Below are 22723 nucleotides of genomic sequence, written 5' to 3'. Positions count from 1 at the left end.
TGATCTTGATCAAAGATCTTGATCTTGCGGAGGGTTACTAGGGTTCCATCACTACGTGACTGCTGGTCAGCAAACCTGGGAAACCCACAGATCATTGGAACTATGCCGCGTAACCGCTTCCAAGACATCATGCAACACCTACGCTTTGATGACAGGTCCACCCGCAGTGATCGAGCAAAGACTGATAAGTTCGCTGCAGTTTCCAGTGTGTGGGGATCATTTGTCACCAACTGCATCACGTGCTACAACCCTGGTCTACATATCACCGTTGATGAACAGCTCTTCCCATCAAAGACTCGGTGCTGTTTCCTGCAGTATATTGCAAGTAAACCTGACAGGTTTGGGATCAAGTTTTGGGTGGCCTGCGACCTAAAATCCAAGTACATTTGCAATGTCCTCCCATATCTTGTCAAGGACCCCAATCGTCCCAGTGGGGAGAGACTGTCTGAAAATGTAGTGATGAGGCTGATGGAACCATTCCTAGACAAGGGCAGAAATGTTACCACGGACAATTTCTTCACATCGCTTTCACTTGCGCAAAAACTTCTTAGACGGAAAACCACCATCCTCGGCACAGTCAACAAGATTCGCCGGGAAATTCCTCAATCCGCTAGATACACAAATCGCAATGAATTCACCACTCAGGTAGGCTGCAGGTCTTTTGTGGTTCTATGTTTATGTGTTTCATTGTGTGTAAAAGTGCTATGGAAATAACAATTTATCTTATTTCTTAGGTATTTTCAACCACTGCTGCCACGCTGACGGCGTATGCGGCCAAACGGAAGAAGACAGTCTATATTCTTAGCAGCATGCACAGCGTGGTTCAGACTGATAACACCACCAAAAGGAAGCCAAACACTGTCACCCTTTACAACACCACAAAGTGTGGCGTGGATGTGATGGACCAGATGGTGCGGGAGTACACGGTCCGCAGAGGAACACGGCGCTGGCCAGTTGCCGTGTTCTATAACATGATTGACATGGCAGCACTGAATGCACATGTGCTGTATCAAGCATGCACCGGGGCGCAGGAAAGACGGGTGGACTTCCTGGTGGAGTTTGCAAGAGAGTTGGCTAACTCTCATATGGCTGGGAAGAAGGCAAGAAAAGAACAGTTGCTTCGGACACAACCCTCCACACCTAGCCCTGGAAAAAGAGCCACGTGTCAGGTCAAACACAAATGCAAGAACAATCATGCCACTGTGCGATGTGTTCACTGCTACAGATACACATGTGGTAAATGCAGACTACAGATACCATGGCAGTGCCAGGATTGTGAGTGATTGCTGAAAATGTTGAAATGTACTCACTTACTTTTTATTGTTATTTGTAAATATGTGTACAAATGGTTGTTTTTTTATTTTTGTTTTTTTGTACTGTTTTATCAATAAATCTCAGCTACAAAGGAAATACACCCATGTGTGTTGATTTCTCCCTAAGGCAAACTGAAACACAAGTTTCCTTGTGGCTCAGGAAACTAACCACTCCAAGTGGTTCAGCATGGCCCCACCTTATTTACATAACAAAAGCAGCTGTTCACAGGTGATTAAGGATATTAGCTAAAAGCCTACCAGCCATTTGGCTCGACGGTGGGTTTTATAGGTAGAAAAGCCAAATGGCTCTTCTCTGGGACTTCTAGTGTTAATTACTCTACATTATCTGGCAGCACAGAAATGTGCTAATCAATAAATGTATGTAATTGACTTTGTAGTGATGAGCAAAGTCTTCCCTGTATATTTGCCAACAATAAATTATATATACTATGAATGTGTTTCTGTCAGTGATTCCAGGAGCACTCTGTGACACTGAACATTTTAATCAAGAGTAATCACTATCCGTGATAAAGTGCATGCACCTTCTCTACTTTAAACTCAATTTCACATTTTAATTTTAACACAATTTTAATTTGATCATAATTAAAAGTGTAAACCCATCTAGTTATTTTAACTTCAAATTCTAATGTTTTCCCTACACTGTGGTTCAAACTAACACTAGATGTGATGTTGATAAGGTAATTTAGTCTGACCTACAAGAAGCACGATCTCTAGCCCAAAAATAAATGTTTTCATTGGTGTGTATTGCTTTTTTTTTTTTAGTTTTTCTAGGTATTGCTAGTGTCTTGAATACACATACGTCTGTGTTTGTATATGGTGCATACTATGATATATACCATACACATTGCGATACCTGTGTGTCCACCATGTCCAGCAGTGTCCAGAAGACTCGAGCCAGTCCTCGTTTATTTATATTTTGTTTCCAAGGAGCCAAATTCTTTTGTCATCTTTTGAGGTGGTCTTGAGTAATTGTTCTTCAGGTTCTATGAATGTTTTTCAAAGTTTACAAATAACTTAAAAAAAATCAATTTTAAAACATTTACTTTGTCCCTATTTCTTTAATTAAATCTAAAAATTCCAGGTATGATACAGCTTGACAGGCTGCAAAGGAGACCGGCTTAGACGTATGTAGGCATATGCAGCAGACACTTGGAATTTCCAGAGATGAATAGTTTATTTAAAGTGTTCTCCATGATATACGAAACTTAAACCAAAAAGATCAGCGGGCTGTGAGAGACAGGCTTGAGCTGAGAGACATGAAATGTGGGGTGAACATTCATGGAGGAGGGTAACTTAGCTGAATGATAACTGGGTTTATGATGCACTGGATAGTGAAGGGACCCAGAAAGTTGGGAGCCAGCTTCTTAGACATGCACAAGGAAGGTGGAATATTCCTAGAGATAACTGTTGGCCCACGTGTACTGAGGAGCAGGTGCCCTCCTCCGATCAGCAGAACGGCGATTCTGTGTTGCAATCTGGAGCAGTGCCGCCCTGGCTAAATGTTCTTGCACTGAAGGGACTGCATTCTCTGCCTCCTGAGAAGGAAACAGTGGTGACCGGTTTATCTCAAAAGGAGATAAACCAGTAGCTGTTGAGGTGAGTGAGTTATAAGGATTTTTTGATCCAAGTTAGATGGGAGCTTGAGAAAGCTGGCTTAGTTGCGGCTACATAGAGAAGGGTGGGTTCTAGCTGTTGGTTTGCCCTTTTAGTTTGTCCATTGGATTGTGGGTGAAAGCCAGAAGAAAGACTCATCCCTGCCCCCAGAGCCGTTCAAAAAGCCTTCCATACGTGTGAAATAAACTGAAGGCCTCTGTCAGATACACTGTCCTGGGGAATTGCATGTGATCTGAAAACATGATCTATGAGCATGTTGGCAGTATCTAGGGCAGAAGGGAGCTTAGACAGAGGGACAAGGTGGGCTGCCTTGGAGAATCTTTCGACAATGATTCAAATAACTGAGTGATTTGAGGAGGCAAACAGAAACCACAGCTATGTGTGACCAGGGACGGTCAGGGGATGTAAAAACCCAGGAGGTGCCAGGTGGCGGCTCTTGTTGCACGCACAAGTTTCACAAACGAGAACATATTTGCGGGCATCATTCTCTAAAGAAGGAGCGTCTCAATAGAGAAACTGTTCTGCGAATGCCGGGATGGCGTGCGAAGCGAGTGGTGTAGAGCCAGTGCAAGACGCAAGGGCGCATGGAAGACGGGACATACAACCTTTTCTTTGAGTCTGTTGTGGCCAGTGTTATCCTCTATTCTGTTGCATGCTGGGGCAGCAGGTTGAGGGTCGCAGATGCCAACAGACTAAATAAACTATTCCACAAGGCCAGTAATGTGGTGGGGGATGGAGCTGGACTCCATTAGAGTGGTATCTGAGAGGCGGATGTTGTCCAGGATAAAGACAAGGATGGATAATACCTCCCACCTACTCCATGACAAGCTGGTAGTCACAGGAGCATGTTCAATGAGAGCCTGAGATTATCAAAAAGCACCACTGAACGACACATTCCTGCCCGTGGCCATCTCCCTGTAGGACTCCTCCATCTAATACACTGTAAACACTGCAATAGTTACACCCTTTTTACACACGCTCTTTTCTACTCTGTAATATTCTTGTCAATATTCTTGATATTTATTTATAATCACCTCTGTTAATCCTGACATTTATAATTGAGTGATTTGTATGTATTAGTGCTATTTCTTAAATTTGTAAAATCTGTAACATATTGTATTGTTTAAATAGTTTAGTCTGTTACTGTTACAGTCTTTGAGCAACTGTAACCCACATAATTTCCTTAGGGATTAATAAAGTATTCTGATTCTGAACCCTGCAGGTAGGCTAGCACTGGGTCAGGCTCATTCTGCTGGGCGTGGCACACCAGGGTCTCAATTTCCCACGTAACGGCCCCCACACTGCAGGATGTGGGTCAAATTGCTTCGTCTTCCGTAGACACAGATTCTGGGGAGAACTAGCAGGACAACGCGTCAGGTTTAGTGTTGCGGGAACCCGGTCAGTAGGAAGTAGTTAAACCGGTTCAAGAATAATTACCACCTGGTGTCAGATATGCGGATGCAGAATCCACACGCAGGACTCTTTGAAGGAAGATAGTGCATTTATTTACAGTGAGGTGAGTGCCAAAGTGCAGAATATTTTCTTCTGGTGACGGTGCCCCAGTCTCTGTTTCCTCTGTTCCCAAAACCCTTGCGTCAGCTCGATCCACCTGTTTCCGAGATCAGTTTCTCAGATGACGATCCAGCGCTGACGTGTGCTCAGCCACTCTGCTAAGACTGGCCTGGACACACACACACACACACACACACGAGGAAACGGGAAACATGAGGACACATCACTATGGCAGGGCACCATGACAGTAACCCCCCCAGGTCCCGGGTGCAGAGGAGAGCGGCTCGAGTGGCCCTCCACATACGCCGACAATGACGGACATGGAGCTGGACAGAGGGGACCTCGTGCTCCCCCTCGGAGATGGAAAGGAGCCGGGTCTGATAGCCCAGGGATGCCTCAAACGGCGACAGGCCCGTGGTGGAGGATGTCATCGTGTTATGAGTGTATTCCACCCAGGCCAGTTGGGAGCTCCACTGGGACTGATTTGAGGACACCACACAGCGGAGCATCGCCTCCAGCTCCTGATTGGTCCACTCCGTCTGCCCATTAGTCTGAGGGAGAAATCCAGAAGAGAGACTTACTCCCAGAGACTTGCTCCCAGCACCAAGCAGAACTCCTTCCACACCCGCGATGTAAACTGTGGACCCTGGTCAGACACCACGTCCTGAGGAATGCCGTCAGGCGGAACACATGGTCGGTCAGCAGCTTAGCAGTCTCTAAAGCGGTCGGCAGCTTGGGCAGGGCAACGAAATGGGCAGCTTTAGAGAAGCGGTCAACAATAGTGAGAATGACTGTGTTACCTGAAGAAGGGGGCAGTCCAGTAATGAAATCTAGTGCGATGTGTGACCAGGGCCTTTAGGGAACCGGTAGAGGCCTGAGGAGTCCAGCAGGCGGGGAGGTGGACGCCTTATTCTGGGCACAGGTGGGACAAGCAGCCACAAACTCCTGAATTTCTCGAGCCACAACAAACTTGTATGAAGGTGCAGGTGCGGTTCTTACCGGGGTGGCAGGAGAACTTAGTAGAATGGGCCCACTGGATCACTTGGGCGCACACTGCCATGGGCACATACAGGCAGTGAGGTGGACCTCCCATGTGAGCGACCCGACGATGCAAGCAGCAGGTAAGATGGTCTCGGCCCTCTCAGTGGTGTCCCCCGTTTCATGTTTCGGGAGCCTGGACAATAAGTGATAGTCATATTGAAGCTCAACCACAGCTTTGACCTTTGCCGGATCAGCATGTAGCTGGCCCCGTTCCACAATGTATCCCAGAAAGGCGACTTGAAACTCACACTTTTCCCCCTTGACAAAAAACCAGTTCTCCAGCAGTCGTTGCAGTACCTGACGAACATGCTCCACGTGCTCAGTCTCTGACTTGGAAAAAATCAAAATATCATCAAGCTACACAAAAACAAAGTGATTCAAAAAATCCCTCAACACGTCATTTACCAACGCCTGAAACACAGCAGGTGCATTTGTGAGGCCGAACGGCATAACCAAATACTCAAAATGGCCGAGGTGAGTATTGAATCCTTGTCTGATTTGGACCAGATGGTAAGCATTTCTGAAGTTCAGTTTCGAGAAAATCGTGCCCCCCTGCAACAGCTCAAAAGCAGAGGACAGTAATGGCAGCGGATATTTATTCTTGATGGTAATCTTGTTCAACCCACGATAGTCTATGCACAGCCTTAGGGATTTATACTTTTTCTCGACAAAAAAAAAAGCCGGCTGCTAACGGGGCAGATTATCCCCGCCGCCAGAGAGTCTGTGATATAGCGCTCCATCCATTCCCATTCCGGTTTAGACAGGCTGTATAAGCGACTAGTTGGAAGTGGAGCCCCCGGAAGCAGTTCGATTTTGCAATCATACAGCTTGTGAGGCAGGAGTGAAAGGGGTTCTGCTTCTGCGAGGCCTGGGGCGGTCTGCTTGCCTCCACCCCGGGGGGAAAGGGTCACATCTCTTGGGTCTGGGTGCCGTTTCCCCCTCTGGGGGCGAGGGTACCTGGACCCGGGGTATAGAGTATGTTTGGGGAGTGCGATTGTGTGTACATGTGCATATATGTCTATTCCTACGTTGGATGAGTGCTGAGTGTTTGTATATGTGTGCATGAGGGTGGGAATGCATGTTTGTGTCTGTGTGTGCCTGTTTGTCTGTGTTTATATGTCAGGTCAGGTCTTAGACTCCACCTCCCTGGGAACACCCAGGCCCTCCAAAGTGTGGAGGCCTATCTCCCCTCACCACACTCCCTGCCGGTAACTGATGCACTCAGGGGTCGGTGCATTGGTGGTTCTTGGTGTCCGGGGCTGGGCGCTCAGGTATACACCAGCTTACTCCCGGTGGCTACTTGGCGGGGCCTGGTGCCTGTCGCTCGGTCAGGCCTCTTCCGGGGCAAAGGGGGCCCTCGAACCTCCGGCCTCGGGGCCTGCAGCTCGGTTCACTCTGGCACAGCTGGCTGCCGGCAGAGCCGGCGGGCGCGCCAGTGCAGCCCCCTCTGGCTTCTGCTCCGTGGCTACTGGGTGACCCCTCGTCTGGGGATCTCCTCAGCCCTTCCCAGGAGGGTGGCACGGATGCCCCTCCGGTGGTACTCCTTGGGCTCTCGCACTCTGGGGTCCCTGGATGTCTGGAGCCTGGATCTCCTCCATGCCTGCTTCATGCCCTGGGGGACGGGGCTATGGCCCTCCACACCCTCTAGCAGACCGTTACATGGGGAAACCTTCTGTATACAAGCGCGCTGATCCACACGGGTGTGCACATGGGTGTTCACTGTTCGTAGACATAAACTACACCTTTCTTAGCTGCTACTTCAAAGCACATTGTGCGCTGTCTGTCCTGTGTGCTGCACAACAACATTCAATATTTAGTATTTACTGCTGTTCACACTTAGCTAGATTAACGGGATGGTGTTGTGTTTAGTATGTTGCTTTGTTTTTTTTTTGCTTGTTTTCTATTCTTTTTCTCTCAACAGGTGATCCAGGAGATTTTTTTTTTTCTCTTTGTCTTTGTAAGTGCCCTTTCTCACTGTCCCTCTTCCCTTCTGTTTTTCTTTTCCTTCCTCTCTTTCTTTCTCCCTTTCCTATCCTCCAATCATGTCTGTCTCATCTGTAACAACTGAAAATAAAATAAATAATAACAACAAAAGTTGATCAAATGGACCAATACGGCAATGCCATGATGATCCATTTGGCAAAATAAATCCATTTGGTATCCTTGTTGGTCTTCAGACAACAATTCTGACGGCTAAAGAACCAAATGGGACAGACAAAAAAAAAAAAAAAAAAAAGGAGTGAAAGGGGTAAGTCCTTCCTGAATACCTCAGCGAGGTCATGATAAACTGAGGGCACAGAGGAGAGATCAGGGACGCAGCCCGCCTCAGAACGTGGTGAGGGAGACGCAGTGGGGGTAGCAGAGCCAAACAGTTTTCGTGGCACCAGCGACTCCAGCCAACAATACACCCCTTGGGCCAGTCAATCTGGGAATTGTGTAAGCTCCGCCACGGGAAACCAAGAACAATGGGGGTCCCTGGGGCATCAAATAGGAAGAAGCTAATTCTTTCGACATGATTTCCGGACAGAGAGAGCTGAATGGGTTGGGTGCGGTGAGTGATGGGGGTAAGCCTAGTGCCATTCAACGCGGAAACCTGAAGTGGCTCCACTAGCGGTGTTAAAGGAATCTTTAATTCCTTAGCTAGTGAGCAATCTTAAAAAACTCTGTTCCGCACCGGAATCAATGAGAGCCAAACACTGATGAGTATGGGTACGGAGAAGGATCTTAGCCGGGCACTTGAGTCCGAGTAGGGCAGCATCTTTAACAGTGCCCGCCAGCATCCCCACGCTTACTGATGGGCATGCCCTTTTGGCCGCACCGGGCATGCATCAGCAAAATGTCCCCTTTTCCCACAGAAAAACACTCACCGACTTGCGGCACTCTCCTCCGATCCGCGGGCGAGAACCAAGCTTGTCCGAGCTGCATCAGCTCCTCCTCCTCGGCCGCCGCCCCCTCTCCAGAACATGGCGTCTCTGAGCCTCCGTCCTCCACGGAACACCTGAATGTTGCCACACTGTCACCATACTGTTGCATATGATCATCCATTTTAATGCACATAGAAATCAAAGCATCAAGCGAAGCGGGCAGCTCTTTAGCAGACAGCTTGCGTTTCAGTCTCTTATTAAGGCTATTCAGAAAAGCGCCACGCAGCGCATTCTCCTCCTACCCCGTCTCCTCAGCCAGAATCCAAAAATCAATGGAGAAGTCTGCCACGCTCCTCTTACCTTGCCGAAGATTAAACATCCTCTGGGCTGCTGAATCCTTACTCGAGCCCTTATCAAACACGAGGAAACGGGGAACATGAGGACACAACACCATGGCACCTGCCATGGTGTTGTGGACAGTGGGCCATGACACCTGGTCTGTCTGGAGTTGAGGTGCTTGGTGTTCTGAATGTATAAGAAGTTTTTGTGATCGGGTCTAAATTAAAAATTGCTGTTCCGCTTCCAGCGGGACTAAAGCACAGAGAGAAAAAGGCGTATGGATGAAGGCACCCATCGCCGGGTGAGTGTTGGGACAGCACGGCTAACGCGCCGGTATTGGAAGCATCTACCTCCACAATAAACTGTTTGGAGGTATCAGGGTGGGTGAGGATGGGTGTGGAGCAAAATAACTCTCTTAGCCTGGAGAATGCCTGCTCGTTGAAGTCAGTTTAGTGAGTGGGAGTGTAATTTGGCTGTAGTTCTTAATGAACCGCCAGTAAACGTTAGCAAACCCCAGAAATCTTTGTAGTTGCTTGCAGGTGGAGGGAGTTGCCAGTCAACTATGGCTTTGATTTTACAGGGGTCTGCCTTCAACTGCTGTTTCTCAAGTATATAACCAAGGAATGAGATGAACTCTTGGGTTCATTGCGAGTAGCAAGCTCATCCTTCACACGTTCATTTAGTCTGCTAACGGTCCCTGAAATATCCCAAATTTGACACTTGAAAGAATTGTAATTTCTTTTTTTAACCTTTTATACAACATAGACACTAGTAGTGTACTTCATTTTTATATAGATACATTACCATTTGGGGAAAAGTTGGTTTGATAGCTCAATAGTAATTTTTATGCAATATCATCCTGAGATGGTATAAGGACTTAGTAGGGTAGTTTAAATAATGCTGGGCATACACTGTGGAACTTTTGGCCCATTTTGAGCTGATTTTTCAGTCATGCGACCGTTTTGGGGATCAGCCCGAGTTTGCATCGTGTAGTGTACATGGGGTAATGAGAAGCGATTAACACCTCATGACCAGCTCCCGATCATCAATCATTTGGTCGTAAGAAAATCAAACCTGGTTGAAATCCTGACGGCTGTCGTGAGGGTATCAACGACAATGCGTGTCTGTGTGAGTGAAAGACAGAGAGGGAGAGAGAGCGAGAGACAGATTTTGTGTCATAACCTTCATGTTATGAATGCACAGTGTGAGCACTCAGGTCGCATCAGAGCATCAGGCCGTATAGTGTGAGACCCTGCATCATGATCTACGAACTTCTAACCCTTGCGAGTCAATCGTAGAGTTTGAGCATGAGCTGAATAACGAATTTGAAAAAAAAAAAATCGCACAGTGTATGCCCAGCATAAGCCAAAAGATGCCCATTACAGAGGACACAGGCTGGGTCTCAGAGCTAAACAAAATTTAGCAGGCAAAATTTGCCTTTTAAAAGCAACATGCTCTGCTGAAACTAGAACTTAACAGTTTTATCTAATAAATAATCATTGCATATTTTTGAAATTATGTTATATTTGTCACTGGATTTTTACACCATTTTTGTGTAAAAGAAAAACCTATCAAGTTTAAAAAATAAATAAATAAATGACTATATGAAAATCAGCACTCTAGCAGAATTTTCTACTATACAATATTAAGTAGCAAGTGAGTAATAGGAGGACTTAATGAGTAGTGATGTGTCGGTCGCGAACGAAATGGCTCTTAGAGCCGGATCTTTGACGTGAACGATGCGAGCCGGCTTCTTATCACGAGCCGTGGGCTTTTTTTTTTTTTCCCCCTTCTTCCTTTCTCTCACCCTCTCCCTCTCACTTTTTTTCCGCTTCACTCCGAATGCGAGCCTTGTGCTTTGCGCTGGGCAGAGGGGGGAGGGGCGGTAGTTACACTCGCAGTAGCACAGGAACAGAGCGGGAGGGAGAGAGAGAGAAAGAGAGCCAGGGACAACAACGTCACATTAGAAAGGTATAGTAATCATCCACAACTATTTTCAGTTGCGGATGATAAAGGATTCAGAAAGTTTATTCATGCAGGCCCATATGACAGAGAATGTGCATCTTCTTTTTTTTTTTTTTTTCATATTTTAATTTATATTTAATTGTGTTGTGGTTTGCAGTGTTTTGTGTTGTTTCACTTTAAATTTGTTTAAAAGGAAAAAGCTGAAAATTTAAATAGTTAAAAGTTGAACTGTGACTAGTTATTTATTACATTTTATGTGGAGTGAATAAATAAAAGTATATTTACGGTGGCCCCTAGAGACAAAACACGTAAAAACTCCAAAACACATACAAAATACAACAGAAGTGCTCCAGGATGCTAGGGGCAGTGTTGAGCTTTTGTTACCTAGAGGCTACACAAGCCAGCAATTACCAACGACTGGATTTGGTGTGTGGTAGTAACAGGTAAATTAACTTTTTTTTTTTTTAATTATTTGAATATATATATGAGTGCTTGTGTATAAATACACAAACAATACACATATGCTTTCAATAGGGTAATTTAAGTGATCTAGGTAGCTCTGTTTGGGAAGTTCAGTTAACGCTAGAAATGTGTTTTGGAGTTTGTATGTGCTTTGTCTCTGGGGGCCACCACATATATTTATATATAAACATATATAAATAAAACCACTTTTTACATTAGTAATTCCTTTTGTGCATAATTTTATATTATTGTTAATAATAAATTAATTAAAGCAACAAAACAACCTGAAGAGCCAGTTCGGAGCCGAAAGATCCGGCTCTTTTTAGTGAGCCGAGCCGAAAGAGCCGGTTCTCTAAAAAGAGCCAGAAATCCCATCACTATTAATGAGCAGTGAGGAGGCGTTAATGGTCCGTGATGAATATTGATGTGGTGCCTGGTGTTCTGGTCACTACTATAAAGTTTCAACATAAAAGACTCTGCAGATCTCAGTGAAGACCTTTGCCTTTAATGTTTTGTCTGTGCAAGGATGATTTTTTCTTAATGGCTGTTCCTAAATAAACACCATTTTTTTAAGAATTGAAATGCTGTAAAAACAATGTTCTGCTATGTTCTGCTGTTATTTTATATTGCTGGATTTTAATTGTGTTTTAGCTATTTTATATGTACAGAATGGGAGAGAACTTCTCTGTTGCAAGTGGTGAGTCCTTTACATGGGAGATCATTTACAAGTTTGTGATAGTGCAGCTTTTTGTGGTAATTTTTCTATGCATCAATTTGTTGCTTATTGGGACCTTTTTTTCAAAGGAATTCTTCTACACAACCATGCGCTACATGTTTTTTGCTGTTGCACTAATGTCTGACAGCTTCATATTAATCATGTCTAATATCCTGGTCCTCTGGAATTTTTTTCGTTTGCCTATCCAATTTTACCAGTGTGTCATTATCTATATTCCATTAGTTATATTCACTTTTGTCACACCAATTACTCTGACAGCAATGACTCTGGAGCGCTATGTGGCCATTTGTATGCCCCTAAGGCATGCAGAGCTGTGCTCCACCCGCAACACTGTGCACATCATAATCATCATTCATGGCCTCAGCTCTGTACCGATCACAATTATTCTCTCTGGTTTTTTTGCATCAGCTATGGGTAGTGTATATACTAAGTACACGACATGCTCCATGGATATGTTTATTATAGTCCAATGGCATGATTACTTTAAATTAGCTGTATATCAGTTCTACTTCTTAATCATGTCTATCACCATAATCTTTTCCTACATTGCAATTGTGAAAGTTGCCAAAGCTGCATCTGGCGAGAATAAAAAGTCAACATGGAAAGGGCTCAGAACAGTGGCCCTTCATGGATTCCAGCTGCTTCTGTGTCTCATCCAGCTGTGGTGTCCATTCATAGAATCTGCTATGCTTGAGATTAATTTACAGTTATTTAAAGATGTAAGATACTTTAATTATCTAACATTTAATATTGCCCCAAGATGCCTGAGTCCTCTGATTTATGGCCTTAGGGATGAAATTTTTTTTGGTGCATTGAAGAATAATGTCCGTTTTGGGTTTTCTTGCGCAAAAATCCACATAAATTCCAAGGGTTAGCAGCCACTTTTAGTTTTTAATCACATGTTACAGTTTTTCTCCCAATCTTTAAACACAAGTAGTGATTCTTAAAGCACTATCTCTGAATGCACATTTTCTGCTTTGCACTCAGTTTGTAGTTTTATAAATACAATTCTTTAAAAGCTTCTAGAAACTGCATGTAATGTGAACAGAATTTTAAGTCCTTGATCACAAACAACAAGATGTAGCCCATTTTTCTTTCTCTCAGCATGCATATTTTTGTATAACATTTTCAGAAAAATTAAAACTTTTAGAATATACATTGATGACATTTAAATAGATCTGGGTATTTTGGGAATTTATTTATCTTTAAGGCTAATATCTCAGCATCACACATTTGTGTTTTCTACTTTACAATGCTTAACTGTGTACAATAGAGTAAGAATTGTAGACTCAGTAGTTTTTACAAAACAACTCAAAACTCACCTTTTTAAAATTGCTTTTGGTTCATTTTTGCCTGTTTTGTATTGTCTGTTTTACCTTTTATAACTTGCTGTTTTTAATCTTCTGTCTTGAAAGGTGCTATATAAATACAATTTTATTTATTTATTTATTAGAAGTAGATTGCTATACTCAGATATTAACAGACATAAACAGAGAGGAACCCTCTTCTTTAAGGAATTTAAGGTGGAGGGTCTGTCTCACTAGTGAAGGCACAAGAGGGTAAACATGCTCATAAACTTCTGGGGTTGGAGAAGCTCTCTTTCTCCCTGTCTCTTTATGCAGGTTGAACCAGAGGGCAAGAAGTGGTTGTCATGGCAACTGGCAGATGAAGAAATAAGGAGACGTCCAGAAAGTTGCATAAGAAGAAATGTGAGCCGACATCAGACCTAAGGCCACCCTAAACTGTTTTGATCAATCATGCTAACATTATGTTTTTGTGATGTGCAATAAAATAGTTTTTACTGCCTGGATGCGGCAGCCTTTCATCTCTGAGCCAGAGAGAAGAGGTCCCTGGCACCATGTAAAACTTATTTGAAATTCTAACCCTTTTGATAATAAATCGTGTGCAGTCAGCTGGTTGCCTACTCCGGCTCCCTCCAGCTTCCCTCTCAGTAGTGCAGGTTGGATGGTGTTGAAAGCACTGGAGAAGTCAAAAAACATTATCCTCACAGTGCTCCCTGCCTGCTCTAGGTGAGAGAGTGATCAGTAAAACAGGTAGATGACAGCGTCATCCACCCCGATTCCAGACCAGTAGGCGAACTACAGGAGGTCCATCCCTGAGCTCACCAGTGGGCAAAGGTGGTGTAGGATGAGCCTTTCCATGGTCTTCATCAGGTTAGAAGTCAAGGCCACAGGCCTGAAGTGGTTGGGCTCCTTGGGGTGTGCAATTTTTGGCACCGGAACCACACAGGAAGTCTTTCACAGTTCAGGAACCCTCTCCAGACTCAGGCTTAGGTTGAAGATGTACAGGACCACCTGACAGAGCTGGTCTGCACATTCCCTGAGCAGTCTGAAGCAGATTCCATCTGGACCTGCTGCCTTCCTTCCCTTTGTCCTCTTGAGCTGACTTCTCACCTGATCAGCTGTGAAGTAGATGTGGGGCTGGGCTGGGGTGGGGGGTGGTTCTGGCTCTGTTGTGGGTAGATGTGTGGATGGGGGTAAAGCAGGGTTGTTGTGTGAGGAGAGCTCAGGTAACAACGGCATTGCACCAGGAGAGGGGGGAGCAGCATATGGAGGGGGGTTGATGAAACCTGGGGGGTGGGAGAGGTGATAAGTGGACCATTATCAAATCTGTTGAAGTCATTGGCCCACCCCTGGTCAGCAGACACTGTGGCTCCTGCATTGTCCGAGAAGTGTCCAGAAATTTTTGTTCATGTTCCTCCAGACTTCTCTGACATTATTCTGTTGGAGTTTGTTTTCCATCCTCCTCCTGAAGCGCTCCTTGCCACCTCAGATCTTGTATTTAAGATCCTTTTGTACTCTCTTTAATTTATCCCTGTCTCCAGACCTGAAAGCCATTCTTCTCATTCGGCAGGGCCTGGGGTCACCCACGGTTTATTGTTTGAGAAACACTGTATCTTCTTGGTAGGCACAGTGTTCTCAACACAGAAGTTGATATAGTTCGTGATGCAGTGGGTGAGGGCGTTAATGACCTCACCGTGAGGCTTGCCGAGTTCCTGTCAGTCTGTGCATTCAAAACAATATCTCAGGCCCTCACTGCATTCCTCAGACCACACCCTTATCACCTTCTTCGTGGGGAGTTTCCTCTTCACCATGGGGGGTAAGTGGGGTGGAGAAAGACCAGGTTGAGATCTGAGTGGCCAAGCAGGGGGAGGGGTGATGCGTTGTAAGCCTGCTTTGTGTTGGCAAACAAAAGGTCCAGGGTTTTGCCATCCCTTGTATGGCAGTTAACATACTGGGAGAAGTTAGGGAGAGTGGCAGATAGTGAGACATAATTGACGTCCCCAGAGATAATAATGAGGGACTGCGGACGTGCCATCTGTAGCTGAGAGAGCGTAGAGTGAATGTACTTACAGGCTTCTGTTGTGTCAGCCGAGGGCGGGATGTAAACAGTCGGCACAATAATGTGTGAAAATTCCCTGGCCAGGTGGTGTGGCTGGATGCTAACCGCTAACAGTTCAATGTCTTTGGTACAGCGCTGTTGCTTCACAGTGATGTGTCCCAGGTCACACAGTCTCTCACTGACGTACATTGCTAGTCCCTCACCTCTTCTCTTACCACTCCATTGCGTTCCAGTTCACTCTAACCAGTTGAAAGCCATCCAGAGTTACGGAGTCCAGTGTGTGGTCTGTGAGCCGTGTTTCAGTGAACAGCCGGAGGCTGCTCTGCTAGTACTCCCACTGCAGTCTGGTTAGCACAGTAAGCTCTTCCACCTTGTTGGGCAAAGATCTTGCATTACCCATGAGAATGGATGGAATGCTCGGTTTGTACCGTCTCCTTCTTTCCCGGTACTTTACTCCAGCCCTGCATCCCCTCCTCCGGCGCTGTAATTCCTTTGGAATCTTGGGTTGCTCCTCTAGGAGTACCCTCCTGTTGCACAGTGCTAATAGCTGCTTTCTGCTGTAAACAATGGGGTGACTTACAGTTCTCCAGATGTGGTGGTGAAAAGTCCCAAAAGGAGTAGAAGACATGCTACTAGTCTCATGAAAATTTGTGGGTCCATGTCAGGTTGCAGTTCAAATAAAACACGACCAAGACAGTCGGAGAAAAAAAGCTTAAAAGACAAGAAAAATAAAAGAAAAGGAAAAGCGAGCTGGGAGCTGAGGTAACATACAGATACCCACATAGCAGACAGGTCTGGCCCAGATCTGGTGTTAAGGCGGCACTGCTGGCTGACTTCTGGCATGGTAAGTGGTATGTCATTCAGATATGGGCCAGGCCTGGCGTAGATGGCACTGTTTATATGATGGCATGCCACATCTGGCCCAATTGTGGTTTGGTTTATCTGGCCAAAGCTCATAGAAAACAGGTCTGGCCCGGATCCCGCAATAAGCTGGCACTTCTGACTGACTGGTGTCATGGCAGGGTGTATGCCAACCAGATGTGGGCCAGGTCTGGCAATGATGGTGCTATTTATTTTCCTATTTTCCTATTTCAGTTAGAAGACCCAAATGCCATGTTACAATACTATACTGCTATGGTAGCCAACGTTTCAAATGCAGGTTTGACAGTTCTGTGAGTGTACACTTTATCCAAAACCTAGTGAGGGTTTACTTATGTTTACCATCAGGTGGCTGTAGCTCAGGAAGTAGAGTGGGTCATCTAGTGATCGGAAGGTTAGTGGTTCGATCCCTGGCTCTTCCAGGCTGCATGTCAAGAGTGTGAATGTGTATGAATGTAGTTAGTAAGCACTTAGTTTAGAGAAAGTGTGTGATTGGATGGATGCGGCATGCTGTATAGAGCAATATGAGTAATCTGGGAGAGTAGAAAAGCGCTATATAAGAATCAGTCCATTCACTGTCTGAACAGAGTTTTGTCATGTTTCTTTTGCGCTATCATGTTCCTGCACATGTTGTTATTACATGACTTGATTAAGGTACACAGTAGGCTGACATCTGGGGCCAGAGCTGAAACTGTTCTGGGCCAGCACAGGGCCAGCAGTGTGTCTGCAACTAGCCTGGGGCTGCACATAAATTACACATGATTGAGCAGGTAGATGATGGCATCCTCAGCTCTGAGGCGGGGCTGATAAGCAAACTGAAGGGGATCCTGATGTGGTCTGACTATGGGTCGGAGCTTGTCCAGGAGGAGTCTTTCCAGGATCTCCATTATGTGGGAGGTCAGTTCCACAGCCCTGTAATCCTGGGGGCCACTGGGGCATGGCATATTTGGTACAGGACGAGGCATGATGTCTTCCACAGCACTGGGACCGTGTGTTATGATTAAATGTTCTTTTTTTTTTTTGGTCCCAGGCCGCACAGAAAAAAAATAAATAACTTGCATTATTTCCGTGTTATTTATTATCTGACTCTTAACAGTGTTTTATTTGTAAAATGACTGAATTCTCTCCATTACTTCCGTCTATGACTCACTCTTGATGCATGTTAAGATACATTAACACTAATTTTAAACCCACAAGCTGGCAAAATGAGTAAAAACAGACGTCTTTGGAAGGTTTCTTTGCAAAGGTAAAAAGTCCCATTGAGGAGACTGAAGAACAGCCTATGGCAACCACTAAGAAAAGAAAGCTGCACAATACTAAATGACCTACTTGAAATATGGATTTATCGCGACAGGTGATTCCTATACACCAAGCCTGCTCTGCATAATATGCAGCGACCGGCTCTCCAATGAGGCAATGCAGGCTTCAAAACTGCTTCATCACTTGGAGATCAAGCACTTGACATTAAAAAACAAGCCTTTGGATATTTTGAAAGAAAAAAAGCGGGAACAAGAGGGACAGAAGCAATTACTGTGGGCCTCCATGAAAACAAATGCAAGTGCACTGAGAGCATCATACTTGATGGCTAACCATATTGCTAAGGCTAAAAAGTCATTCACTGTTGGTGAAGAATTGAGCCTTCCTGCCACTAAAGACATTTGCTGTTAAAAAGATAGCACAGGTGCCTCTGTTGGCTAGCACCGTTACTTGTCGCATTGAGAGAATAGCAGAGGACATTGAGACACAATTGTTGGAGAAAATTAATACATTACCGTGGTACGCTTTGTAGGTTGACAAGTCTACAGATGTGGATAATAAGGCAATACTGCTTGTTTATGTGCGATACCTTAATCAGGAGGATGTGCATAAGGATATGTTGTGTGCACCATCATTGACAACCAAAACCACAGCCGGAGGACTATTCAGGTCACTGGATGATTATGTATCAGGAAAATTTCAATGGTGTTTTTGTGTCGGCACAGACTGAGCATAAGCAACACATTCTAGTGTCATTGCCCCCCATTACGCCCAGGTGGGACCATCTCATTGCAGAGAAACAAGCACAGGGCTCTCATTGACTTAACATAATGGTGAATTAAATACTTTCATGTACTTTATATTTGTTTTGCAATTGTGTGTCTTATTTTGAAAGAAACATTTTGTCATGTGTAGGCTGTGTGCGGGCAGAATAGGAAGAATGATAGATCCAAAACTGCAGACTCAAAACGAAGATTTCACTAAATGACAAAAACAGAAAACTTGCTAAACTGGGAATACAGAAACTAAACTGGCAGGCAGATGGACGGAACACACAGCGTGGGATGATGGAGATCACGACACAGACAAAGGAAAACACTTAAATACAAAGAGGGAGCAATCAGGGAATGGAAGACAGGAGGGAAACACAGCTAGGACAAAGCTAATGAGACAAGGGAAGCAAAACCAGATACATTAACACAGGACATAGACCAGGGGTGGGCAATCTCAGTCCACGAGGGCCGGTGTCCCTGCAGGTTTTAGATGTGTCCTTGAACCAACACAGCTGATTTAAATGGCTAAATTAGCTCCTCAACATGTCCTGAAGTTCTCCAGAGGCCTGGTAACGAACTAATCATGTGATTCAGGTGTGTTGACCCAAGGTGAGATCTAAAACCTGCAGGGACACCGGCCCTCGTGGACTGAGATTGCCCACCCCTGACAGACTATCAAAATAAAGTAGGAAACAAAAAACACAATAACGTGAACCTGACACTGAGATAAAGAAATGAAAAAGGCATAACACATATAAACAAAACTTAAGATGGAAATCAGGAGATAAAGAACTTAGGGAGCAAGAAATACAGAAACTAAATAATGGAAATACTAAGTCAAAGAATATAGCATACAAAATCAAAACCACTGGGTCACTAAAACCAGGTACCCTAACACATTGTGTGACATTAAACCAGGCGGTGGCGCAAAAATGGTTGGGGACCGCTGGGATACAGGACACACACACACACACACACACACACACACACAGACTGCAATCTTATAAACAGTACATTTACATAATGACTAAAACTAGCACCACTGTAGGAACAATGGGCTGTGAGGTCAGTTCCTTGATCATTAACTAGTATCTGACATGCAGTCAGTTGAGACTGAAGAAGTCACTTGGATGAGTGATGAAATGTTACTCCCACTGAAAACACTACGTCCAGATGAACAGAATCAACTTTGGGGATTTACTTACCTGGATGATTGAGCATGCATCAAGAGGCAGACATTTTCACTTGCATATGCATTTATGATTTTCCTAATTCTGTACTTGGTTACTTTGTGGCTCTGTAAAGTAGTTTCTGACATATCTGTGAAAAATGCAATATAAATAAAGTTTACTTACTTAAATTGCCTATGCTACTTTTAGGTAACTTAAACAGCACAAAAAATTGGCAATTTTAAGGCAATTAATGTTTGGATGGCAAATAATTTTCTGCAGCTGAACACAGACAAGACTGATCGTTTAATTCTTACCCCAGAGAGCACAGGTGTCAAACTCCACACCTCGATGGCCAGTATCCTGCAGGTTTTAGATGTGTCCTTAAGCCAACACAGCTGATTTGAATGGTTAAATTACCTCTTCAACATGTCTTGAAGTTCTCCAGAAGCCTGATAATGAACTAATCATTTGATTCAGGTGTGTTGAGCCAGGGTGTTATCTAAAACCTGCAGGACACCAGCCTTAAAAAGTGCTATATAAATACATTTTACTTACTTTAATAAAAAACTACCCCTGTTAAGTTATTACTCTACATAGTACAATAACAATTCGGCAGCAAATCTGACACTTGAAAGAATAGTAATTTCTGAAGTGAGACTTTCAACCTGCTATACAGAATAGATACTAGCAGAGTATTTTATTTTTATGCAACCCTTGATATAAATAACCCTTTAGGGCTTTCACAGAAAAAGCACAGCTATGGCAAGTGTAATTTCTTAACACCATGTGGGGTAAAAGTTGGTTTGATAGCTCAATAGTAAACTTACACTTTTGTGCAATATCCTCATGAGAACTGAATAAAAAGGGGCCATCCAAACACATGAAATTACATTGGAAAGGCCAGCATTGTGACCGTGGGGAAGTGGGGAATGAGGACCCAAATGCTGAACAGTGTGTTTATTTAGAGTGCAGTAAATAATCCACAGAACAAATCCCTGTGCGCTCCTCTGACTCCCGTGTCGTGTCTTCTCCCGAAAAATCTGTGTTCTGTGCTCTCTGCTCCCGTGTCTCTGCACTCCCCATGCTTGCTGCTGTTTGGGGTTCCACACTCCTCATGGAGTCTCACGCAATAATCCCACACTGGAGGGAGCGCCATCACACTCTTAAATAGTTCCCCCGATGAGCCTCATCAGCATCAGGTGCATGGTATGGTCTTCAGGTGTGGCCAGCCCTCCAGCAGGGCCACAGCCACCAGGTCTCCAGGTGCCTGTCACCCAGCCTACAGGAAAAAGCCACACCCGTAGACACACCTGCCTATACCTACAACGTGGAACCTAGACAGCAGCACAGTGCAGCTAAAACACATAATGATAATAATAATGATAATAATAATATTGAGTCCACACTACTTAAGGACCCTGGGTCCCTGACAAGGATGAAACATTAAACTGAGACACGGACTTTCAAAGTAAAACAGGAAACATAACACAGACATGGACTTGACAAGGGGATACAGCTGACAGAGCAACTACAGAACACAGAGATACATAAACCACAAGACAGAGAACTCTAACAAAGAAACCAAAAGACTAGAAATTATAAATCATACCAAAATCAAAGTTCAGTAATAATGAAAACTCAAAACTCTGGGTCGACGACCCAGGTCTCCTAACATCTTTTTATAAAAAGTTCCCACTTATCTCTTGCTCTTCTGAGTTTGATCTACCTGTTTCAAAATATACATGGCCCATTTCCAATTCTTATTTAAATCCTGTTAATTTTCACTAACAGCATACATTTTTTATTTATTAATGCTATTAAACCAGAACTTAAAAATGTAATCTATTAAATAACCATAGCATATTTTTGGAATTATGTTAAATTTGTCACTGGATTTTTACAGTCTTCTTATGTAAAAAAACATTAAGTTTCTTAAAAAAATATTATAAATTTAGTACTAGCAGTGTTTTCTTATATGTAATATTATCTAGCCAGGAGGACTTAATGAGCATTAAGGAGGCGTCAATGGTATGTGGTGTCTGGTGTTCTGGTCACTCCTATAAAGTTTCAACATAAAAGACTCTGCAGATCTCAATGAAGACTTTTGCCATCAGTGTTTTGTCTGTGCGAAGAGGATTTTTTTCTTGATAGCTGTTCCTAAAGAAACACCCTTTTTCATATTGAAATGCTTTATAAACAATGTTCTGCTATGTTCTGCTGTTATTCAAATTATTGAATTTAATTGTGTTTTAGCTGTTTTATATATACAGAATGGGGGAGAACGTCTCTGTTGCAAGTGGTGAGTCCTTTACATGGGAGACCATTTAGTTTGTGATAGTGCAGCTTTTTGTGGTAATTTTTCTATGCATCAATTTGTTGCTCATTGGGACCTTTTTTTCAAAGGAATTCTTCTACACAACCATGCGCTACATGTTTTTTGCTGTTACACTAATGTCTGACAGCTTCATGTTAATCATGTCTAATATCCTGCTCCTCTGGAATTTTTTTTGTTTGCGTATCCAATTTTACCAGTGTGTCATTATCTATATTCCAGCGGTTATATTCACTTTTGTTACACCCATTACTCTGACAGCAATGACTCTGGAGCGCTATGTGGCCATTTGTATGCCCCTAAGGCACGCAGATCTGTGCTCCACCCGCAACACTGTGCACGTCATAGTCATCATTCATGGCCTCAGCTCTGTACCGATCACAATTATTCTCTGTTTTTTTGCATCACCTATGGGTAGTGTATTTATGAAATTCAAGATATGCTCCATGGATATGTTTAACATATTCAAATGGCACAATTACTTTAAATTAGCTGTGTATCAGTTCTACTTCTTAATCATGTCTATCACCATCTTTTTTTCCTACATTGCAATAGTGAAAGTTCCCAAAGCTGCATCTGGCGAGAATAAAAAGTCAACATGGAAAGGGCTCAGAACAGTGGCCCTTCATGGATTCCAGCTGCGTCTAATCCAGCTGTGGTCTCCACTCATAGAATCTGCTATGCTTGAGATTAATTTACAGTTATTTAAAGATGTGAGATACTTTAATTATCTAACATTTAGTATTGCCCCAAGATGTCTGAGTCCTCTCATTTATGACCTTAGGGATGAAAATTTTTTTGGTGCATTGAAGAGTAATGTCTGTTTTGGGTTTTCTTACGCAAAAATCCAAAGAAATTCTAACTGATGATATCAGCAACCACTTTTACTTTTTAATCACGTTATAGTTTTTCTCCTAATTTTTAAACACAAGTAGTCATTCTTAAAGCACTATCTCTGAATGCACATTTTCTGCTTTTCAGTAGCAGATGAGGCACAGGTGTTTCTTCCTCCGAGGGCGTGGGCCAAGGGCGTGAACTCATAATGAGTTCAGCCCTGGCGAGAGAGAGAGAGAGAGAGAG

At 43.9% G+C, this 22723-nt stretch overlaps 2 protein-coding genes across 2 annotated transcripts; both read left to right on the top strand.

Annotated features, from left to right (window-relative positions):
• The first annotated feature begins 11800 nt into the window (after nt 1-11800).
• On the top strand, nt 11801-12742 carry LOC134640670 (odorant receptor 131-2-like). Its single transcript, XM_063492573.1, has one exon. It carries the CDS (start codon nt 11801-11803, stop codon nt 12740-12742), a length of 942 nt encoding a protein of 313 aa, XP_063348643.1.
• Nucleotides 12743-16867: 4125 nt separating this feature from the next.
• On the top strand, nt 16868-22509 carry LOC134640669 (odorant receptor 131-2-like). Its single transcript, XM_063492572.1, has 2 exons — nt 16868-17023; nt 21640-22509. Exons 1-2 carry the CDS (start codon nt 16868-16870, stop codon nt 22507-22509), a joined length of 1026 nt encoding a protein of 341 aa, XP_063348642.1.
• The last annotated feature ends 214 nt before the right edge of the window (nt 22510-22723 follow it).

Source organism: Pelmatolapia mariae, linkage group LG14 (genome assembly GCF_036321145.2).
Source record: "Pelmatolapia mariae isolate MD_Pm_ZW linkage group LG14, Pm_UMD_F_2, whole genome shotgun sequence".
NCBI classification, from domain to species: Eukaryota; Metazoa; Chordata; class Actinopteri; order Cichliformes; family Cichlidae; genus Pelmatolapia; species Pelmatolapia mariae.
Note: the sequence above shows the minus strand (reverse complement) of the source record. Positions and strands in the feature narration are given on the sequence as shown.

Coding starts and splice junctions, on each gene's coding strand:
- LOC134640670 (XM_063492573.1), top strand. CDS start 11,801: ATGGGAGAGAACTTCTCTGTTGCAAGTGGTGAGTCCTTTACATGGGAG.
- LOC134640669 (XM_063492572.1), top strand. CDS start 16,868: ATGATTGAGCAGGTAGATGATGGCATCCTCAGCTCTGAGGCGGGGCTG. Junction 17,024..21,639: donor GAGGTCAGTTCCACAGCCCT/GTAATCCTGGGG, acceptor GAGACCATTTAG/TTTGTGATAGTGCAGCTTTT.